At 41.1% G+C, this 22,402-nt stretch overlaps 1 protein-coding gene across 2 annotated transcripts in view; it reads left to right on the top strand.

The window, feature by feature from the left end:
• The window catches only part of LOC138978518 (uncharacterized), a 32,841-nt gene extending 11,091 nt beyond the window's left edge, over nucleotides 1-21,750 (top strand). Inside the window, exons 2-4 of one of the 2 annotated variants that reach the window (XM_070351255.1) lie at nucleotides 3,325-4,058; nucleotides 15,283-15,467; nucleotides 17,262-21,750. In XM_070351255.1, coding sequence (XP_070207356.1) covers nucleotides 3,325-4,058; nucleotides 15,283-15,467; nucleotides 17,262-18,362 — 2,020 coding nt within the window. In that variant the 3' untranslated portion in view covers nucleotides 18,363-21,750. Of the gene's footprint in view, nucleotides 1-2,939; nucleotides 4,059-15,282; nucleotides 15,468-17,261 lie in introns of those variants that run through there. The other variant, XM_070351254.1, reaches the window with a different exon arrangement.
• Nucleotides 21,751-22,402: the final 652 nt, after the last annotated feature.

Here is a 22,402-nt window from a genome sequence, read left to right as displayed (position 1 = left end):
TGTATGATGTCATTGCTAGGTCAAGGTCAAGCATGTGAGTCGTATGGGCTTTGCCCTTCTTGTTTTTCAATCAAATTGATTGAAATTTTGGCCAAGCAATCTTCGACGAAGGCCGGACTTTGGTATCGCATTTCAGCTTGGAGGCTTAAACATTAATTAATGTCATTAAAAATCTGAAAATTGTAATTAAAATTATTGTTTTATAAAACGATCCAACATTACGTTTATCGTATTCTTCAACATTTTCCGATTCCAAAAACATATAAATATGTTATATTCGGATTAAAAACAAGCTCTGAAGATTAAAAATATAAAAATTATGATTAAAATTAAATTTCCAAAATCGATTTAAAAACAATTTCATCTTATTCCTTGTCCGTTCCTGATTAAAAAAACATATAGATATGATATGTTTGAATTAAAAACACGTTCAGTCAGTTAAAAAGAATAGAGATATATATAGAAAAGCATGCTATCCTCCTCAGCGCAACCGCTACCGCGCTTTTCTGGATTGTTAATTTCACTGCCTTTGCCACGAGCGGTGGACAGATGATGCTACGAGTGTACGGTGTTGCGGAAAAAAATGCAATGCGTTCAGTTTCATTCTGTGAGTTCGACTGAGCTTGACTAAATGTTGTATTTTCGCATTACGCGACTTTTTTTTTTTTTCCTCTGCATTTTTTTTCCCTCTGCATTTAAAAACAAGTCGCGTAAGGCGAAATTACTACATTTAGTCAAGCTGTGGAACTCACAGAATGAAATTGAACGTAGTCCGCCGCTAGTGCAAAAGGCAGTGAAAGTGACGAGCCTGTTTGGCGCGGTAGCGGTTGCGCTGTGCTTCATAGCACGCTTTACTGTACCTCTCTTCGTTTTAACTTTCTGAGCGTGTTTTTAATCCAAACATATCATATCTATATGTTTTTGGAATCAGGAACCGACAAGGAATAAGATAAAAGTGTTTTTGAATTGATTTGAAAAATTTAATTTTGATCATAATTTTTAATTTTTTTAATTTTCAGAGCTTGTTTTTAATTCAAATATAACATATTTATATGTTTTTGGAATCAGAAAATGATGAAGAATAGGATGAACGTAAATTTGGATCGTTTTATAAATTTTTTTAAATTTTTTTTACAATTTTCAGATTTTTAATGACCAAAGTCATTGATTAATTTTTAAGCCACCAAGCTGAAATGCAATACCGAAGTCCGGCCTTCGTCGAAGATTGCTTGGCCAAAATTTCAATCAATTTGATTGAAAAATGAGGGTGTGACAGTGCCGCCTCAACTTTTACAAAAAGCCGGATATGACGTCATCAAAGACATTTATCGAAAAAATGAAAAACACGTCCGGGGATATCATACCCAGGAACTCTCATGTCAAATTTCATAAAGATCGGTCCAGTAGTTTACTCTGAATCGCTCTACACACGCACAGACACACACACACATACACACATACACCATGATCCTCGTCTCGATTCCCCCTCTATGTTAAAACATTTAGTCAAAACTTGACTAAATGTAAAAAGAGCTAATTACCATTGAATGACACAGACATACACGCACTCATACACTATCCTTCCCTCGTGCACTCTCTTCCTCCCTCCACAAAAGTGCATTGTAACTGAACCGCACTGAAGGACATTCGGAGAGAGAGAGAGAGAGGGGGGGGGGGGGGGGGGGGGGGATATGCTCCATGTCTGTATAAATTGCATGCCCGCAATCTGTTAGTTATGCGAAATACAGGATCAAAGTCGGAGAGAATTATGCGGACCCTTTTCACAGATTTTCTTGGGAGAAAAAGTGAGTGGAGAGAGAGAGAGAGATAGAGACTCAGAGAGAAAGAAAGAGAGAGAGAGAGAGAGGGGGGGGTTACAAAAGAAACTAGATGGTAGAGAAGCTGTAGCGCTTGCACACTGAATGAGGGAGAACATAACTCGTCATATGAAACAAGATAACGAAAAGAGAATTTAAAAAAAATATCCGAAAGAGAGAGGGAGAGAGGAAAATGTTATGGGGGGAAAAAAAAGAGCGTAGGAAAAAAAGTATTGATGTAGTTCGCATTTTTTTTCGCCCCTTCTTTTCCGGCACACACTGGGTCGCGGAGGCTTTATGATTAAAGTGTTTGCTTCAACTTTTTTTCTTTCATATAATTTTTTTTTATTTTTTATTTTTATTTTTTAGCAAGCTGCGGGCGGGCTTGAAGTAATAGACACTCGCACACACACACGCGCACGCACGCACACACACGCATAATCATATGTTGGGTCTTTTTTTCTGATCCTCACAACCCTCTCTCCTCAGTTCGTGTAAAACAGACGTCACAACCGTGAATATTTGAATTTTGTAGCTGAAAGATATTTCACTTGGTGTTGTTGGGCCAAACTCTTAACACAGCATTGTTCAGGATGTGTGTACTTTTTTTCACCAGCCACTGTTGAACGGGATGTCTGCGTTTAGTGCTACTGGTACTGTGTGCTGTACTTTTAGTGACAGTCTGAAAAGTTCTGAAGTGGTGTGGAGAATTCCACAGAGGTGTCGAATTCCAGGACTATTCTTTTGCCAGTGTGTGAGAGATCGTGTGTGCGAAGGGGGGAACGTACTACGACTCAATTGAAGTGTACAGCTGAATATGCCTTAGTCAGAGGGGGGAAAAAAGAAGAAAGAAAAATTCGGGTCAATGTTACCAGAGTGCGGCCTCCTACCAAATTGGATCGAATAGAAAAATATGTTGTGTTTTTAAAGGAAACAGCCTGGCGGTTCACTAGCTTCACTAGCTTCGGAGCGGTGGCATTCGTCATAAATTACATTGCTGTTTGCTTGATTTTGTCACTGGCAGTCTGTGCTGATAGAACATCAATTTAATTTCTCTCTCTCCTTGTGTGTTATGGGTGTGTAGCGCGGGCCTGTGTTGTGTGTTTGTCTGTGCACGACTACTGCTAGGGCAGACTTTGTTGCAAAATGTCAAAATGCTTGCTTTGAACTTGCCGCATTAAAAAGATTTTCACTGCCCAGGGAGAGAAAAAAAAGAAGAAATAGAAATGCCATCATGTTGAGCTATAGCAGTGTGGCAATATGCAAGTAGTGTGTTCCTGTGGCTTTTAAAGATTTTATGTGTGGTTGTAAAATTGTGGCGAGCTAGTACTAGTAGCCCAGGCTTGTTTGAGGAGGAAAAGAAAAGAAGGGGAGAGATAGAGATGTGCCTGTAGGTAGTAGTACAGACAAGGAAGACACAAAAATCAATATGAGTGTGGAGGGTTAAGATGGACCCCTACTATGAGAATTTCAAACTATTCCTGACTTACTGGCTTATGTCCGCTAGCCATGGCGAGCTGTCAGACGTCCTCCCGGTCGGAGCCTTGGGGGGATCGGACCAGAACCACCCTCAGGGGTCGCTGCAGATACCACACTCCCTGCTCCAACAACATCAGCAACAGCAGCAACAGCACCGTCAGCAACAACAGCAACAGCACCACCAACAACAACAGCAACAACAACAGCAGCAGCTTCAGAATTCTCAGTCGTCACATCATCACCAGCAGATGTCCCAGCAACAGAACCACTCTCAGGGGGTGGGGGGCACTCACGGTCAGCCCGTGGGGGGTCACTCCCATTCCCATTCCCAGGGGGTCGGGGGCAACCCTCAGCATGAGCCTATTTCCCCCCACCACAACCCCCACCAACAACAGCAACAACAGCCTCCACCACCGTCCCATCAACAGCAGCTACAGCATCAGTCCATGCAGACCCTGGACCTAGAACACCACCCACTTCCTTCCCACTCCGTCCCCCCTCCCCCGCTCTCCTCATCCTCCACCTCCTCCTCCCTGCAGATGCACTCCCAGGGGGTCAACACGTCAGAGATGGGGATGGACCTGGCGTCGTCGTCCCAGCGACCTCACCTGTGCACCATCTGTCTGAAGACGTTCCGCAGCAAGCAGCAGCTGGCGCAGCACTCCCTGGTGCACACCAACATCCGCAAGTACACCTGCTCCTACTGCGAGCGCGCCTTCAAGCAGCTCAGCCACCTGCAGCAGCACACGCGCATCCACACAGGTAAGCTGTTGATCGTCACGGTGTGTTGTATGTCATATGCTGTAGCTGCTGTCCCTACAGGTAAGCTGACTTCATCACATGCTGTAGACCCAATGTGAGACCTGGCTCTCATCCACACAGGTAAGCTGTCATCACTGTATGTTGTATGTCAGATGCTGTGGTCTTCATCACATGCTGTAGGTACCAATGTGGCTCTCATCCATACAGGTAAGCTGTCATTACTGTATGTTGTATGTCAGATGCTCACAGCTGTAGCTGCTGTCCGTACAGGTAAGCTGCCTTCATCACATGCTGTAGGTACCAATGTGGCTCTCATCCACACAGGTAAGCTGTCATCACTGTATGTTGTATGTCATATGCTGTAGTCTTCATCACATGCTGTAGGTACCAATGTGGCTCTCGTCCACACAGGTAAGCTGTCATCACTGTATGTTGTATGTCATTTATGCTGTAGTCTTCATCACATGCTGTAGGTACCAATGTGGCTCTCATCCATACAGGTAAGCTGTTGTCACTGTATGTTGCATGTTAGATGCAGCAGCTACTGTCCATGCAGGTAAGCTGCCTGCATCACATGCTGTATGAATTAAGGCACCAATGTGGCTCTCATCCACACAGGTAAGCTGTCATCACTGTATGTTGTATCTCAGACACAGTAGCGGCTATCCCTAAGCTACCTGCATCACATGCTGTAAGTGTAAGGCACCAATGTGAGAACTGGCTTTCATCCCCACAGGTAAGCTGCTTTCTTCATGAAGCCTTGACACCTGTAGGTATGCAACCACTTTTTGTAGCATGCATGTGTCCACACAGGTAAGCCTTCAAGCAACTCAGCTACCTGCAGAAACACACATACACATATTCAGTTAAGCTGCTTTCTTCATGAACTGTGTTAGAATTGAATCTCTAAACACAGGCACATTATCGTACACACAGGTAAAGCTGTCTTCGCTGTATTGTGTATGCTGTATGTCAAATTCAGCATTTAACACACCTTTCCATGCAGGTAAGCTCAACTTAGCAAAAACATTATTGCAACAAATTCTGCACCCCAACCAAAGCATTAATTCCTGTGTCATTTGATTTAAACTTTCTATGACATTTATGACAGTCAACTTGACTATCTGGCACACCTTTCGGATCAAAGATTTCTTTTACAGGGATCACGTGACTGCCGCTCAGATAAGGGTACCCCCAAAATCGACGTGACAGAAGCATCAGGCACAAATTGAAATATCGACAAAAATTCACATACAAGGAGAATGTCAAATCAATTATCTACACTGTTTTGTTTAGCTGGATTGTGTTTTTTGTGTGTTATAACCATTCTTTGGCCACACGCTGCCTTCTCTTTTATGTCAGAAGCTTTCTGCGACGCCTCTACGTCTGGAAGTAGTTTGGTGTCGGGCCACTTTTAGCACTTCATTTGCACCTATATGTATACATGCAAGTGAGGATCCTAATCACAGGTTTCAGGAGAGTACACATGTTGAGACATTTGGCTTGGGGAAATAATGCAAGACAAATGCAAATGCAGGCCTGAAACTGGCGAGTATTTTTGTCGCGGAGTAGAAACATGAAACTGGCGAGTATTTTTGTCGCGGAGTAGAAACATGTAACTGACGTCAGTAGAAATGTTCATCTACTCGCCAAATTCGAGTAAAGTTGCTGAAACAAATTGTTGGTTTGGCTAGTAAAGTTTGCTCTCTGGCTAGTAAATTTTCAGAATCACTAGCCAAAGGCGAGTACACCATTTGTTGGACTTGCAGGGCTGAAATGTGTAAGGATTGTATACATTTTCCTAGCCAGTCCTTACATTTTGAAGGGTATATTTGTGGATTATAGTTAATGATGCATTTAAATCATTGACACATAGAGCTCATTAAAGTTCAGCCAGTGAATGGCACATACCATTTAACACATGAGTAGTACATGTAGTTGTGTGATGAGTCACATCAAAACAGGTAGGGCAAAACACACTTTTTTGTAAGAATATGAATAGTTGTGTTTGCTACGTACAGAACATCATCATAAAAGGGTGTTGGGAATTTATATTTTATATTTGTGGATAGTTTGGTGTAATAGATGAAGTCCTGAAATAACTCTGTCGGGGTTGTATGGGTTGTGAAAGAGTGAATACTCTTGCTTTTAGTGAGGCAAACTTTTAACCTGTGCTCCTTGTTTCAGACACATACTAAGTGACTGTACTACAGTGGAGTCCAGCTATAACGAACCTGGGTATAACGAAATCCCGCTTTTAACGAACTGCCATTGATTTCCCGGCAGACAGCCTTCTATTTCTTACTTGTTACTTTCCGGCTACAACGAACCTTTTGAACTCATTTGCATAACGAACCCCTCTTATAACAAACACGTTTTCATTCGCCCCAGAGCCGTTTTGTCTCTAAAAGTCACAAGGCTACAACGAACTGATGTCAATAATTCTCTCCAAAGACAAAAATACACAAACACAAGTAAAAGTATACTGGTAACAATCGAAGAATGAAAATAAGCCGCACATCAAAGGAAGAATACAGAGTGGAAATATGTGTGCTCTGTGTGTGCAGCGAGATCAAAGGCAGGTCCATTGTGATGCCTTGACACTGACCTTCTTCCCAGGGGTCAATGACCCAGTTTTAGCTATGAGAGGTGGTTCCCCTGTCATATCTGAGAGAGGAAACACTTCCTGCACCGGGGTCAGTGACCGAGTTTAACCTATGGGGCGGTCTCTTTGATGTCTTGAGAGGAAACATGGCCAGGGTAGTACCTAGTACATGTAGCTGAAACAGGCATTATCACAAGTTGTTTGACTGGTACTCAGGCGGTCTCTTTGATTTTTACATTTAGTCAAGTTTTGACTAAATGTTTTAACGTAGAGGGGGGAATCGAGACGAGGGTCCTGGTGTCTGTGTGTCTGTCTCTGTGTGTGTGTGTAGAGCGATTCAGACTAAACTACTGGACCGATCTTTATGAAATTTGACATGAGAGTTCCTGGGTATGATATCCTCGGACGTTTTTTTTCATTTTTTTGATAAATGTCTTTGATGACGTCATATCCGGCTTTTCGTGAAAGTTGAGGCGGCACTGTCACGCTCTCATTTTTCAACCAAATTGGATGAAATTTTGGTCAAGTAATCTCCGACGAAGCTTGGACTTCGGTATTGCATTTCAGCTTGGTGGCTTAAAAATTAATTCATGACTTTGGTCATTAATAATCTGAAAATTGTAAAAAAAAAAAATTTTTATAAAACGATCCAAATTTACGTTTATCTTATTCTCCATCATTTTCTCATTCCCAAAACATATATATCTATACATATAAATAAAAGAGAGTGTCTGTCTGTGTGTGTGTCTGTCTGTCTGTGGTCGCCATACCTCTGAGATGGCAAGAGGCAGGAACAAGATAGTGTGCATGTACACTCCCTAGGTGCCGCAGATGTGCACCTGGGTTTTAGTTTCTTGATTCATTGCTAGTATGTTATATTTGGATTAGGCAAAAAAAAAAAATAGGTGTGGTTACGGTAACATAGCCAAAAAAAATAGGGTAGGTAGGTAGGCAATCACTTTTTTTTTTTTAAACTTTTTTTTCTAATGTGTACAAATTAAACCTACTTGACAGGGAAATAAGTGTGCGACTCGGGCGCTTTCGCTTTCATTGCGTTTTTTGCACTCGTTTTTTGTTGTTGTTTGTTGTTGTTGTTGAAAAATGTAATAAAAAGTTATAGGATCGGACACACACACACACACACACACACACACACACACACACACACACACACACACACAGTCTCTCTCTCTCTCTCCCTCATTTTTCTCTCTCCAGTTTGTGCCTAGAGCTGCTAGGAACAAAAGTGGGAAAACAATTTTAGGAAAGTGAACAAGGCAGTCTTTATTTTAGTTACTAAAATTGACAGTGTTTGTGTTAACTTCTCAGTGTTTTGCTGTGTGTCTGGTTTTACATTTAGTCAAGATGGGGAATCGAAACGAGGGTTGTGGTGTAATTGTGTGTGTGTGTGTGTGTCTGTGTGTGTGTCTGTGTGTGTGTATGTGTACAACGATACAGAGAAAACTACTGACCGATCTTCGTGAAACTTTACGTGAGAGTTCCTGAGTATGATATCCTCAGATGTTTTTTTCATTTTTTCAATAAATGTCTTTGATGATGTCATATCCAGGTTTTTGTGAAAGTTGAGTCCGCACTGTCATGCCCTCATTTTTTGATCAAATGGATTGAAATTTTGCAATATTCGACAAAGACTGGACTTTCAGCTTGGAGGCTTAAAAATTAATTCATGAGTTTGATCATTAAAAATCTGATAATAGTAAATGTAATTAAAATTATTTTTTTTACAAAACGATCCAAAAATAATTTTATCTTATTCTTCATCAATTTCTGATTTAAAAAAAAAAATGTTATATTCGGATTAAAAACAAGTTCTGAAAATTAAAAATATGAATATTAGGATTAAAATTAAATTTCCGAAATGGATTTAAAAACAATTTCATCTTATTCCTTGTCGGTTCCTGATTCAAAAAACATATAGATATGATATGTTTGGATTATAAACAAGCTCAGAAAGTTAAAAAGAATAGAGATTCAGAAAAGCGTGCTATCCTGCTCGGCGCAACCACTACCACGCTGTACTGGCTTGTCAATTTTTCTGCCTTTTTTTTTATGAGTGGGGGACTGACAATGCTATATGGTCTTGGTGAAAAAATGCAGTGCGTTCAGTTTCATTCTGTGAGTTCGACAGCTTGACTAAATGTAGTCATTTCGCCACACGCGTCGACTTGTGTTGTTGTTGTTGTTGTTGGTGTTGGTGTTGGTGTTGGTGTTGGTGTTGTTGTTGTTGTTGTTATCACAGCCTCTGTACTCTCGAATGAATGCACAGTTTGAGACTTACTTTTCTCTCCAATGAAATGTCATCTGCATATTTTGCAGAATTCATGCTTGTCTTTAAGGTTTTTGGTGTGAGTAGATGGCTGGCTGGCTTGCTTTTTTAAATTTGCATTGCAGTACGTGGCATTGGTTCATTTTGGCAGGTGGCAGTGCACTGACATATATTGATGGATGTATCCTGGAAATAACTTTGTTGGGTTTTTATTGGCCGAGGAAGAGTTGCGCCCATTTAAATCAGTGAAGCAAACACAAATAATTGTGGCAAGTGGTCAGAATATGAAAACAATCATATAGTGGCAGTGAATTTTAAGCTCCAATGAGCATACTCTCATAAGGAGCGGACACTGTATAACATGCACATCAATCCTATGACGCCGTGATCGCTTTCCTCCACTCAACAATGGAATGTGGTTACTTCACTGTTTAAAGGGGCACAACTTTTCCACAGCCAAAAGGAAAACAAACCCAGAGAGACACAGTTATTTTCAAACAATCGTCTATTTTCTGTTTTGTTTGGTTTTCATGAGTTTAGCACTGCTGCTCTTCCCAACCGCGCGTTTGTCATTATCCTTGAAAGTTCACTCGTTTGTGGTTTTCTAAATTTCAAATTATTTTCTTTGATTGTTCGGAGATGTCGGCTCTCTTGTTATTTCTTTGGTGTCTACATGTGTTGTTCACTTTTTCATGTTTTCAAGAAACTACACAGACATCTTTCTGAATCATTTTGCAGGTACGAGTTTTGTGTGTGTAACTGTTTAAAGGAGAGAAGAAAAGGTTTCTGAGCAATAGAGTGTTTAAAATGGAAAGAAAATAGTGCTAATGCATGTGTGTTCCATTGTTTATAGTCATGACATAAATCCTCAACCGTGAAAATAGTTCTATAATTGCTGTCCTTCTAGCTGTTTGTTTGTTTGTTTGTTTGTTTGCTTAACGCCCAGTCAACCACGAAGGGTGATATCAGGGCGGTGCTGCTTTGACATTTAACGTGCGCCACACACAAGACAGAAGTCGCAGCACAGGCTTCATGTCTCACCCAGTCACGTTATTCTGACACCGGTCCAACCAGTCCTAGCACTAACTCCATAATGCCAGACGCCAGGTGGAGCAGCCACTAGATTGCCAATTTTAAAGTCTTAGGTATGACCCGGCCAGGGTTTGAACCCACGACCTCCCGCTCACTGAGCGGACGCCTTACCACTTAGGCCACTGTGTTGCGGTCTTCTAGCTGTTACAGTGTTATTGATTGTTTAAGGATTCAATGAATTTTCGGGAGACGGGATCCATATATACCAGGTCTGTCTTTGTTGGCGGTAATTTTGTGTTAAGTTTACAATGTTCATGCAGTCAGCGTCAGCTCCAATGCAGTACAATGTGCATGAATCCTTTTTACATTTAGTCAAGTTTTGACTAAATGTTTTAACATAGAGGGGGAATCGTGACGAGGGTCGTGGTGTATGTGTGTGTGTGTGTGTGTGTCTGTCTGTCTGTTTGTCTGTGTGTGTAAAGCGATTCAGACTAAACTACTGGACCGATCTTTATGAAATTTTACATGAGAGTTCCTGGGAATGATATCCCCGGACGTGTTTTTCATTTTTTCGATAAATGTTTTTGATGACGTCATACCGGGCTTTTTGTAAAAGTTGAGGCGGCACTGTCACACCCTCATTTTTCAATCAAATTGATTGAAATTTTGGCCAAGCAATCTTCGACGAAGGCCGGACTTCGGTATTGCATTTCAGCTTGGTGGCTTAAAAATTAATTATTGACTTTGGTCATTAAAAATCTGAAAATTGTAAAAAAAAAAATTTTTTATAAAACGATCCAAATTTACGTTTATCTTATTCTTCATCATTTTCGGATTCCAAAAACATATAAATATGTTATATTTGGATTAAAAACAAGCTCTGAAAATTAAAAATATAAAAATTATGATCAAAATTAAAATTCCGAAATCGATTTAAAAACACTTTCATCTTATTCCTTCTCAGTTCCTGATTCCAAAAACATATAGATATGATATGTTTGGATTAAAAACACGCTCAGAAAGTTAAAGCGAAGAGAGGTACAGAAAAGCATGCTATCCTTCTCAGCGCAACTACTACCCCGCTCTTCTTGTCAATTTCACTGACAATGCTACGAGTATACGGTCTTGCTGAAAAATTGCAGTGCGTTCAGTTTCATTCTGTGAGTTCGACAGCTTGACTAAATGTTGTATTTTTGCGTTACGCGACTTGTTTTGTTTAACATATTCTGTAACCGCATGCTCTTGTAAATGAATGAACCAATTGTACCCAATATTGACAGACTGTGTGATGATATCTTCTGCTATGGTCTGTTGAGACAGTGATATCAAAATCAAGACAGGAGGTCGAGATTTTGATATCACTGTCGAAACAGACCAATAGCAGAAGATATCATCACACAGTCAGTCAATGTTAGATATATTGCTAATTCTCTGGACATTTTGTATTTACCGTAAAGAAATTACAAAAGTATTTGTCTCAGTTTTGGCTGTTCCATATCCCTCCCTCTGATTATTATTTCTTTTTGTTCACTCATTTCTTGCACTTTTCAGTATTTCCAAATGTCTTTTCTTTCATAAAGTCTTTAGTCACTTGCTCAACTAAATTCTGGGATCATTACATTTTCATATATATTTGTTTGTTTTTAAATTTAGGTGTTTTTGTTTTTGAAGTGGGGAAGCAATAAAGAGGTCGTCGATATCACCTTTGCACTGAGCTCAGTTTTGCCCAATTGACCAATGGAAATCCACGTAACATATGAAATAGCAATATTGTTTATTATACGTTATTTGCGTTTTGACCAAAATATGACATTTTACACAGATCGAGACAGTCATTGTTCTCCGAGACCGCGATAGCGGTCGAGGTGAACAATGACTGTCGAGATCTGTGTAAAATGTCATATTTTGGTCAAAAACGCAAATAACATTTATGTATCGATCGAATTCCTTTTAGGTACAGACTTTGTTGTTGTTTTGACGATTGAACGAGCACACACACATGCAATCAAACACATAACTTCATAATTAGCTTCATATTTGGTCGTTTCAGGTTGACCGAAACTTCAAAGGAACTACAAAACACACGTCATGTACTGACTTTGTTGTTGTTTTGACGATTGAACGAGCACACACACATGCAATCAAACACATGACGTGTGTTTTGTAGTTCCTTTGAAGTTTCGGTCAACCAGAAACGCCCAAATATGAAGTTTTGTAGGCCTCTGACGTCACATGGCTCAAAGAAGGGAAATCCAATGTCCAATCGATACATTATTATTTATTGATGTTATGTCTTGTTTGCTGCCATATAATTTTATTCTATTAGTCTGGATTCACACTGTGTGCATGATTGAATGATTTGTTTCATGCCTGAACAGACTTTATTTTGTGTTTTTTTCATGATATTATTTCCAGCTCATTTTCTTCTGTCTGTAGTTGCACATGCTCTAGCACCCCTTTGCTTTGATGTTGAAATTAACGTTGGTGCAGTTTTGTTCTCCTGCTGCTTAATTAAATCTGATCAAACCAAAAGACACAACATAGTCTTAAAAAATCATGTTTATGAAGTGAAACCATTTTGTGAACGAGATGTTTCGGTTTTCTTTTAGTGGCAGCTTCAGACTTTTTTGTTCTAGAAGGAGGAAGATGTAGGATTACAATAAGAATGACTACAGAGTGGCAGGTTAGAAAACAATTATCTTTGGAACGACTCTTGAAGTTATCACATAGATTTCAAAGATATGTCATTTACAGATTTCACAACAGAACTTTTGCTTTAATAACACTCATGGGTACCAAGTTCCACTCTGCGGGCAAGGTGCTTCCTTTCCAGTCTAACGGAAAGTGTTTATTTAACTGTTGCTCAAAGAAAGTGAAAACTGACAATTTTAGTTGACAGAATTTAATTGAAAGATTTCATTTCATATCTCATTGCAGATATCAATACAGAATTATGTTTTTTTTTATAACATTGGTTCCTTTCCTTTCCAGTCTAACGGGAAGTTTTTATTTTCTAAAATCTGTTATTTAGACAAAGGGGGAACGGACAAAGTTGAGGATCGCAGATATCTTTGCCAATTCTGTGAACGAGCATTCAAACAGCTGACACATCTACAACAGCACACTCGCCTTCATACAGGTGAGCTCCGTGAAAAACCCAGCACATTTGTTTGACTCTTTCTATGCTCATATCACAAAGTAATGATATTCAGACTATTCCTACCACTTTTTGTCCACATTAGCTCTTTTTTTTTAACCTTTGAAAGTGCGTTGTAAAAGTGGATGTTTTGCAAAACTAAACGCCAATTTGAGTACGACCCCTCCATATAACGTCCATATTTCGGTTACATTTTCAGGTTGTTAGACAGGTACCACTGTAATAGACACATTTTGGAGAACTCTGCCTTTTTTGGGCTATTGGAATAGCTGCAACCGTTTAATACAGTGACCCAATAAATCGCTGCTGGATCAAGCCGTCATGGCATCACAGTGAATTCTGATGAGCATATTTTCAGAAGAAAAAGGCGTATTTAGCGGACACTGCAAAACATACACGTTAGAGGTATTACATTTTGTGTGATAGCTTGAATCTGTAAATCATTGGAGTTGTCTGGTGCAACTTTTCCATGGCCAATATAAGCCCGGCAGTCAAGATATTCCTAACATCGTCTATTCCTTGCATTTTAAACTATTTCTCTGTATCTTTCTTCTTTTTGTTTCTTTGATATACATATTTTTAGTACTGCTTTCCAGGGGAGGGGGAGGGCCAGAAAAAGGGTTATACTAGCTTGTTTCTTTCTTATCTTTTGTAAAAATTTATCATATTTTTTATTACAAATTTTCTCCCAAATGTTCAGGCTTGGACGGAATAATTGACACTCTCTTTGTGTGAATGCTAGATGATTAACTGATTTTCTGTTTTGTATAGGTACATTTTTCTGATTCATACTGAGATCTTTGCTTGAGCTTTTTGCTTCTGGTGTTGCATAAATGTTTGCTATAACCCACTGCTCAACGCAAATCGTTTCTACGTTACTGTATGCAGTGTTTGCCTTTCATTAGTTTTATCCTGTCATTGCTACAGCACAGGTGTTTGCACAGAGACATTGCAAAATAATTTGCTGATCCAACCTCCCTCATTTTGTTTTTATATCGGATTGTGTGAGTGTAAAAATTGGAATTATTGGATTTTTTTATTAACTGGCATTAAACTTAGATTAAAAGAGTGCAGTATGTCATGGTGGACTGGCAATTGGTCAAGCCCCAGTCGCTTCCCTTTTCTTGCTTCAACGGTATTGTTTGTTTTGATGTTGTAACTTGTATGGACATCCTTCTGTCTGCTACAGAGAGATTCTTTACTATGCTAGTGGTCTAAATACTGTAGGGCCTTCTCCAACCCCCCGTCCCCCCCCCCCCCCCCCCCCATTGGATAAAAGAGCAAGCTGTGTGCCGATAGCCTGAAATACATTTCATTACTTTCACCTTGTTAATGTACCATTTTTCTTCCCAAAGTGCGCTGGGTTTGGGAGTAGAACTGAGCAGTGAATGGAGTACTCTTGCTTACAAAACTCCATTGTTTTGAGCAAAATACTGATTCATAAGCACCCTTCATCCCATGCCATCTGATAATAATGATTTTTGAGGTCTCGTTTCATCATTACACTTTGAATGTAGACGTTGACTCTCACTGTGGTTGCCTGCTAAACAGTGACGGTGATAATACATTTCTACCAAGAAGAAGAAGTGATTACATTTTTGTCTGAATTAATGTGACAACAATGTTAGAGATTTGTGGGGGGGGGGGGGGGGGGGGGGGGACCTAATGAATGCGGCTGTGATGATGGTGGTTTCAGATGAAATGCTTGACAAAGAAAAAGTGAAATCTTATGTTTTAATGAATGTGACCACAATGCTAGAGATTTTGTGTGGACATAATGAATGTGACAATGGTGATGGTGATTTCAGACGAAAAACTTGAAAAAGTGAAAATGTTATGTCTTCATTAATGTGAGATTGTGACAACGATGGTGCTGATTTCAGGTGAGAAGCCATACCAGTGTAAATTTGAGGGCTGCGACCGCGCCTTTGTCTTAATTAATGCGACATTACTGTGGTGCTGGTTTCAGGTGAGAAGCCCTACCAATGTAAATTTGAGGGCTGCGACCGCGCCTTTGTCTTAATTAATGCGACATTACTGTGGTGCTGGTGTCAGGTGAGAAGCCCTACCAATGTAAATTTGAGGGCTGCGACCGCGCCAATTTGTCTTAATTAATGCGACATTACTGTGGTGCTGGTTTCAGGTGAGAAGCCCTACCAGTGTAAATTTGAGGGCTGCGACCGCGCCTTTGCTCAGCTGTCCAACCTACAGCACCACATGCGTAACCACGACGACCAAGTCAAAAAGGAGTCCACGCGCATTCACAAGTGTCTCATCTGTCACAGATCCTACACCAATGAAAGCAGTCTCAAAGCACACACCTTGAAGGTTAGTGCAAGTCTTTATTCTTTGTTGTCAGTGCAAGTCTTCCTTCTTTGTTGTCAGTGCAAGTTTTCATTCTTTGTTGTCAGTCAAGTCTTCATTCTTTGTTGTCAGTGCAAGTCTTTATTCTTTGTTATCATAATGTTCTTGTGGCTGGTGTGGTGCTAAACGACTTACCCATGATTTATTAGGCTGCAATCAGATTGTTTTGTCAGGTAATTGTGAATATGAAAATCTATGGGGCGGGTCTGTAGCTCAGTCGGAAAGCGCGCTTGCTTTGTAACCAGTTCATTGCTGTTGGTATAGGTTTGAACCCTGGGGTATGGTGAAGATTTTTCTGTATTTCCCAAAGTCAATGCTCAGTGCACACTAAAGGGAATGGAATTGTACCACCCTCGTGTGTAAATACATGCACAAAGATAGATGCGGTAGTTAAAGATCCCAAGTTTCAAATAAAACACAGATAATTATATGCAATCCCTTGATGACGGCGTCATGCTGCCAATGTTGTGGGGTAAAAATCAGTGTGGAAAGCAAAACTCTCACCATGAGGTGACCCTGAGAATAATTAAAAAGCTCAGGAATGTAGAAGCAGAAGAAAAAACAAAAAACGAAAATGCCACACCAATACCAGTATTTTTGTTTTTACAGTTACAGTGCAGTGACTTGCTTCGAGCATGGGGCATTGAGAACCATTTGTTAAGGTCTTACGGCCTAACGTTAGGGATGGCCATTAATATTGTACCAGAGAGCTGTTTCTTTTTTTTAAGAGTCTGACTCTGGTGAAGCAAGTACAAAGTGATTTCAAAAGCTTATTGGTACATGTAGTACTGTGCTTGTGACGTGTGGGTACATGTAGTACTGTGCTTGTGACGTGTGGGTACATGTAGTACTGTGCTTGTGACATCTGGGTACATGTAGTACTGTGCTTGTGACGTGTGGGTACATGTAGTACTGTGCTTGTGACATGTGGGTACATGTAGTACTGTGCTTGTGACGTGTGGGTACATGTAGTACTGTGCTTGTGACGTGTGGGTACATGTAGTACTGTGCTTGTGACGTGTGGGTACATGTAGTACTGTGCTTGTGACGTGTGGGTACATGTAGTACTGTGCTTGTGACGTGTGGGTACATGTAGTACTGTGCTTGTGACATGTGGGTACATGTAGTACTGTGCTTGTGACGTGTGGGTACATGTAGTACTGTGCTTGTGACGTGTGGGTACATGTAGTACTGTGCTTGTGACGTGTGGGTACATGTAGTACTGTGCTTGTGACATGTGGGTACATGTAGTACTGTGCTTGTGACATGTGGGTACATGTAGTACTGTGCTTGTGACGTGTGGGTACATGTAGTACTGTGCTCATGACGTGTGGGTACATGTAGCTGGTAATTTTACTTTCTGGTCTGTATGGTCCCTTCCCTTTGTTGTTCGACCTGCTCTCCTCGCTTTCCTCAGGTAGACTTGTGTCTACACACTATTCTGCCATGGGGAAGTCTAACTGGTTTAAACGATTAATTCAGAAAATTACAGATAGCAAGCCCTCATACAATCAATTAAACAATGTAGCACAACAAGCAAAGCTTACACACGTGCTCTTATAAAGCAATATTATATCTGACTAGGCGGACGATACGGGGATCTGTAGAAGGGGAAAGGAAGGAGGAAAAACACACAAACTGAAATACATCTTGAAGAGCATGAACACAAAAGTGAAGTCTAGTTCTTCTAGACCCTAAGAAGACCTGTCCACCTCCATTGTTGTAACGTTGTAACGTTTCTCGGTTCTTCCGTTCCAGATGCACATCCACATCAAGCAGGTGCCGCTGGACGGTCAAGCCATGGACGGGCAGGTGGTCAAGAAACGACGGAAGAAGAAGAACAAGCAGCTGTACGATGACGCACCCACCATGGTCCCCCTCAACCACCCTGACGCCCAGGCCTGCAAGAAGAGCTTGTCCGACAGCGAGTCAGACGACGATCTCATCATCATCGGAGAGAGGCGGCAGCAGGACTTTGCACAGGGCCTGCAGGGCATGCCGCGCTCACTGGTGGAGTCACTCAACCATTACGAGCGCACTCTGGCGGCGGGCATGGGCAGCAAGAAGGTGCAGGACGGCAACATCTCCAGCTCCAACCAGCTGGGGGCCCAGCAGCTGGGGGCCCAGCAGCTGGGGGCGGGTGGGCTGCGGGGGATGGACGGTCGAGCCACCATGGCCAGTCTGGGGCTACAGGGGCTGATGAATCTGCCGGGCATCGATCCAGCCCTAATGTCGGCGCAGCCCCCGGAGGTCATCGAACGAGCAGCAGCTGCAGCGGCTGCCGCTGTGTCCTCGCAGCTTCTGCAGAGCGGGTACACCCCGATGAACACCAACAACCACAATAACAACCAGCAGCCCCACCCCCAGCCCGCACACTCTCAGGCCAACCTCAAAGGAGGGGGAGGAGGGGGCGGCAACAGCAGCAGCAACAACATGTCCGGGCGCACGTCAGTGTCCACCCCGCAGCCCCAGCTGCAGCCCCTGACTCCCTTAGATATGGTGGGGATGGGGATGGGGATGGGAGCGGGTCAGTACCCCCCTCACAAGCCTTACTCCCAGCTGATGGACGCTCACCTGCGCAGCCAGGTGGCTCCCATGTCGCTACCCACCATGCACGAGCAGTACTATGCCGGCCCGCCCCTAGGAATGCTGTCCCACCACACCCGCTTCCTGGGTCCTCCCCGCAGCATGGCCGACCTGCCCATGTCCTACGCATCTCACTCCTCTGCCGCCCCCTCCCCCGTCACTGCCACCGCCAACCATCTCTCCCTCCCCTCCGTCTCCCAAAGCAACAGTCGACCCCCCTCCAACATGGGCTCTCCCCAGCACGTGTCGGAGGCCTTGAACTTCAACCCCTGATTTTGAAATCCGGTGAGTGTTCGGGGAGGTTAGAGACAAAGCGAGGACTTGCTCCGTCGTTGGTAACTTGACCATGTGTGTAATCATGGCGTTGAGTGAAATTGGTGCAACTTACAGACAAAGTGAGGACTTGCTCCGTCGTTAGTAACTTGACCATGTGTGTGTTATCATGACACTCAGTGAGATTGGTGCAACATGACGAAGCAGACAACGTTATGTGCTGTGTGTATCACTGTCAGTGTTAGCTAGTTGTGTTCGCCCCGTGTTGTTGACAGTGTTTACGCTATTCTGTGGGAGTGAGGCTCAGTATCAGGAGCAAGTGGATGGATTGCTGTGTGTTGTTGGCAGACCTTTCATCAATGTTTGTGACGTTCATCATTTTTCGACAGACACGCATACACACATTATGAGAGCAAATTGTAGAGTGTGGACTCTACGATTCATTCTACGTGTAATCTTCAGCGTTCGACGATGGCTGTGTCTAGATTCTTTGGCCCGTGTTGTTGACGAAGTGGGTCTACGTGTAATCAAAACCAATGTGAAGTTTGCAAGTGCAGATTTCTGATTTGACGTAAACATCAGCAGATGAAGCGTGTGCTGTGTTGCTTGTGCGACATTACTGTTTCGCAAATGTGTGAAAGTGTTTAGTTCTGAGGTTACAGACTTGTACACCATGTGAGAAATGAACTGGGTTGAGAGGGGATGACTGGTTTTTTTCCCTGTATTTTTTTTCTTGGTGAGACTTTTTTGTCTTTCTAAGTTTCTTCTGCAAAGATGTGTTTTTGAAAAAAATTACAGCAAAAGTGAAATTGAGGGCATTTTGGATGTTCTGGGCTGACCCTTATCCTGTCAGTCCGGAAAATTAGTTTCTTGCTTTGCTCAGTCCTCACACAGACATAAGGGAAACAACCAGTCGAGAAATGTAGGGAAGAACTGTGTAAGAAAAGACTAATGAAAACGTAAATGATATTGAATTTATCAGGAACGAAAAACTCTATTGTAATTATGAGAATGTGATAAAGCAGAGGTGTTATCTTTATAAGTCTGTTCCTATTGGGTTTGGAAGGTCTGGGAACCTTTGGGAAAAGTGAAAGGTCATTTTCCAGTTTAGGAAATTTAAAGGAAAGGTGGTAACAGCATGGAATTCTCAAATATTTTACAACTTAGTTCTGTTACACATAGAGTAAATGAATAACATAACAGAATTGAAGGCAAAACCCTGCATGGGTATGTCGTGTCAGTCGGCCAATCTTTTCATGCCGTTCTGTAAAAAAAATGGAATATTTTAGGTCTTATTTGAAGAACTTGGAAAGTTTGATTACGAATACGCAAACTCGTTTTTGTTATTTCCTGGTGTTTTGAATTTCATTGTCCATGGATCACTTAAACTTACTCTGGCCATAATATTTTTTTTCATTTATTTTTTTTGAAAATGAGTTGTTGGTAGATGTCGCTCATGTTTTGAAGCATAATTCTGTTTGCATTGGTTCATGCACTTAAAGACAGCTTCTTGCTGCTCACTTCTAAAGTATTTTTAAAATGAAAGTTATTAGTTCGAGTGGGTGAATATTTTCTCTGTTTGGAGGATGTTTTTGTTCTCGAGAAAAATAGACTCTGAAGCATTTAACGCACCAAAAGAGTGGTATTGTATGAGAATATTGGTTGAAAAACATTAGGAAGACAATAGCTGGGCTATCTACATGTACCGCGGTATTCCTTTACAAGTACCTGGCAGTCCTAGCTCTGACAGAAACGGGTCATTCTGTGATGCTACTCAGCCAAACCAAGTCTATAACACATTGATTACATCCTATTCTTCAAGAAGAAACCGGTCAGATCAAATATTAATCGATGTATATGACCGGTTGCTGACTTTGTTTCTGGTGTTTTGAGAATTTTTCCACTAAAATATGTACCATAAATTTCGGGTCAATGCAATGCAATTTAAAGTTCTTTTTGGGGGATGATGGTACAATGTTCTGGAAATGTCCTGAGTCCCCACCGAATAGGTATAGCATATTTACAATTTGAAGTTCTTTTTGGGGGATGATGGTACAATGTTCTGGAAACGTCCAGAGTCCCCATTGTATAGGTAGAGCATATATTTATCATTTAAAGGAAAAGACTTAAAAACTTCAGGATTTGGGTTAAAATAAATTGTTTACCATGGCTATTTCCAAAAAGAGGCCAGTGAAGGAAAGAGTTACTGACCTGACCGCTATCATAACACAAGACTAGTTGTGCGTATTTCTTTCAAGGCAAACAAGAGTAGAGTGAAAAAGTAGTGGGTATGTTCGAAGTTAACAACGGTTCTTTTATGTAACATTAACGCAAAATGATGAGTGTGAGCTTCAGTCAAAATCATCATTTGTTATCAAAAAACAAGAAAGGTAAGTTGTGGGAACGTTGTTATTGACAAAATTACGTTACAATCACGAATATATCGACCCAATGGTCTTTTAAGTGAACAGACAAACAAATAGTCACAAAAACATCATTTGTTATGATAAAAAATTATGAGAGCCTGAGCTACAAAATGTAAGGTTTCAGTCAAAATTATCTGGTGGAAAGAGTGGCTGAGTGGTAAAGTGCACTTGCCTCGGAAGCGAGAGGTTGCGAGTTCGACCCTGGGTCGGGGCGTAAACAATTTTCTTCCCCCTTTCCTAGCCCAGGGAGGTGGTGGGTTCAAGTGCTAGTCTTTCGGATGAGACGAAAAACCGAGGTCCCTTCGTGTACACTACATTGGGGTGTGCACGTTAAAGATCCCACGATTGACAAAAGGGTCTTTCCTGGCAAAAATGTTTAGGCATAGATGAAAAAATGTCCACCAAATACCCGTGTGACTTGGAATAATAGGCAGTGAAAAGTAAATATTCGCCGTAATGGCTTGAGATTTACTGGCCGATGTGAATGCGTGATATATTGTGTAAAAAATTCCATCTCACACGGCAGAAATTAATATGTAAAGCGCTTAGAGAACGTCAAGCGCTATATAAATCTCCCATATAAATTAAATAAATAAATCTGTGTTTTTTGACACAAAGTTATATTTGAGCTAAAAAAGGAATGTTTTAGTCAAAAACATCATTCTTTTGTGTTGGTACGAACAACGTTCTTGTTTTTGTTTTATTTTACATGTCTATCTTAATTTATACCATGTACTTACAGTAATATTTCATACATTCTTTGTAGTAATGCCGCTTGTGTGCTATACATATGTGTGTTGTGACTTTGAAATGCCCGCTGTGTTGGTCTGAAAACATCATAATATGAAGCCATATCTTTGACATTGTTCATGTTCCTTTTTTTTTACTGTGAAATTTGGCCTTTGAATTTGAGATGATGCATTTTATTGGTATGAAAAAAATCCCTGTACATTTTTTTGCAATTTTTGTCAAAAGCTGACAGTTTGTTGCTCATGCAATGTGAAAGTGAGAAGCATTATGAAATGTGTGTTTGTGTGTGCGTGCACGTGTGTGTGTGTGTGTGTGTGTGTGTGTGTGTGTGTGTGTGAGTGAGAGAGAGTCACTGTGTGTGTGTGAGTGAGGGGGGGGGGGGGGGCTTTATAAAACCATTTGACTTCACTGGCTGTATATAAAGCGTGTATGTACATATACATATATATACTTTGATACTTGTTTGTAGTAACTGTCTGCATAAATAGTAGATACATGTCCTGTAGTTTATTTTCCATTGTGAGTATGGTACTATTGACTACATTTAGAGAAATGTAGAAAAACTATCACATGATCTGTCTGTGTCTTTTATGCTTGAAATTCAAATTGTTTAGCGTCATGTGTAGGAATTAGGTGGTCTCCAATGTTCTTGCAGTTAAGCTGAAATTGTAGATCTATACCTTCCATCTTCTGTACATGATCATTACACCCACCGCTCATCTGCCCAGGCACCCCCCGCGGGTTAGGGGGAAGAATTTACCCGATGCTCCCCAGCATGTCGTAAGAGGCGACTAACGGATTCTGTTTCTCCTTTTACCCTTGTTAAGTGTTTCTTGTATAGAATATAGTCAATGTTTGTAAAGA

This window comes from Littorina saxatilis, linkage group LG10 (genome assembly GCF_037325665.1).
Source record: "Littorina saxatilis isolate snail1 linkage group LG10, US_GU_Lsax_2.0, whole genome shotgun sequence".
NCBI classification, from domain to species: domain Eukaryota; kingdom Metazoa; phylum Mollusca; class Gastropoda; order Littorinimorpha; family Littorinidae; genus Littorina; species Littorina saxatilis.
Note: the sequence above shows the minus strand (reverse complement) of the source record. Positions and strands in the feature narration are given on the sequence as shown.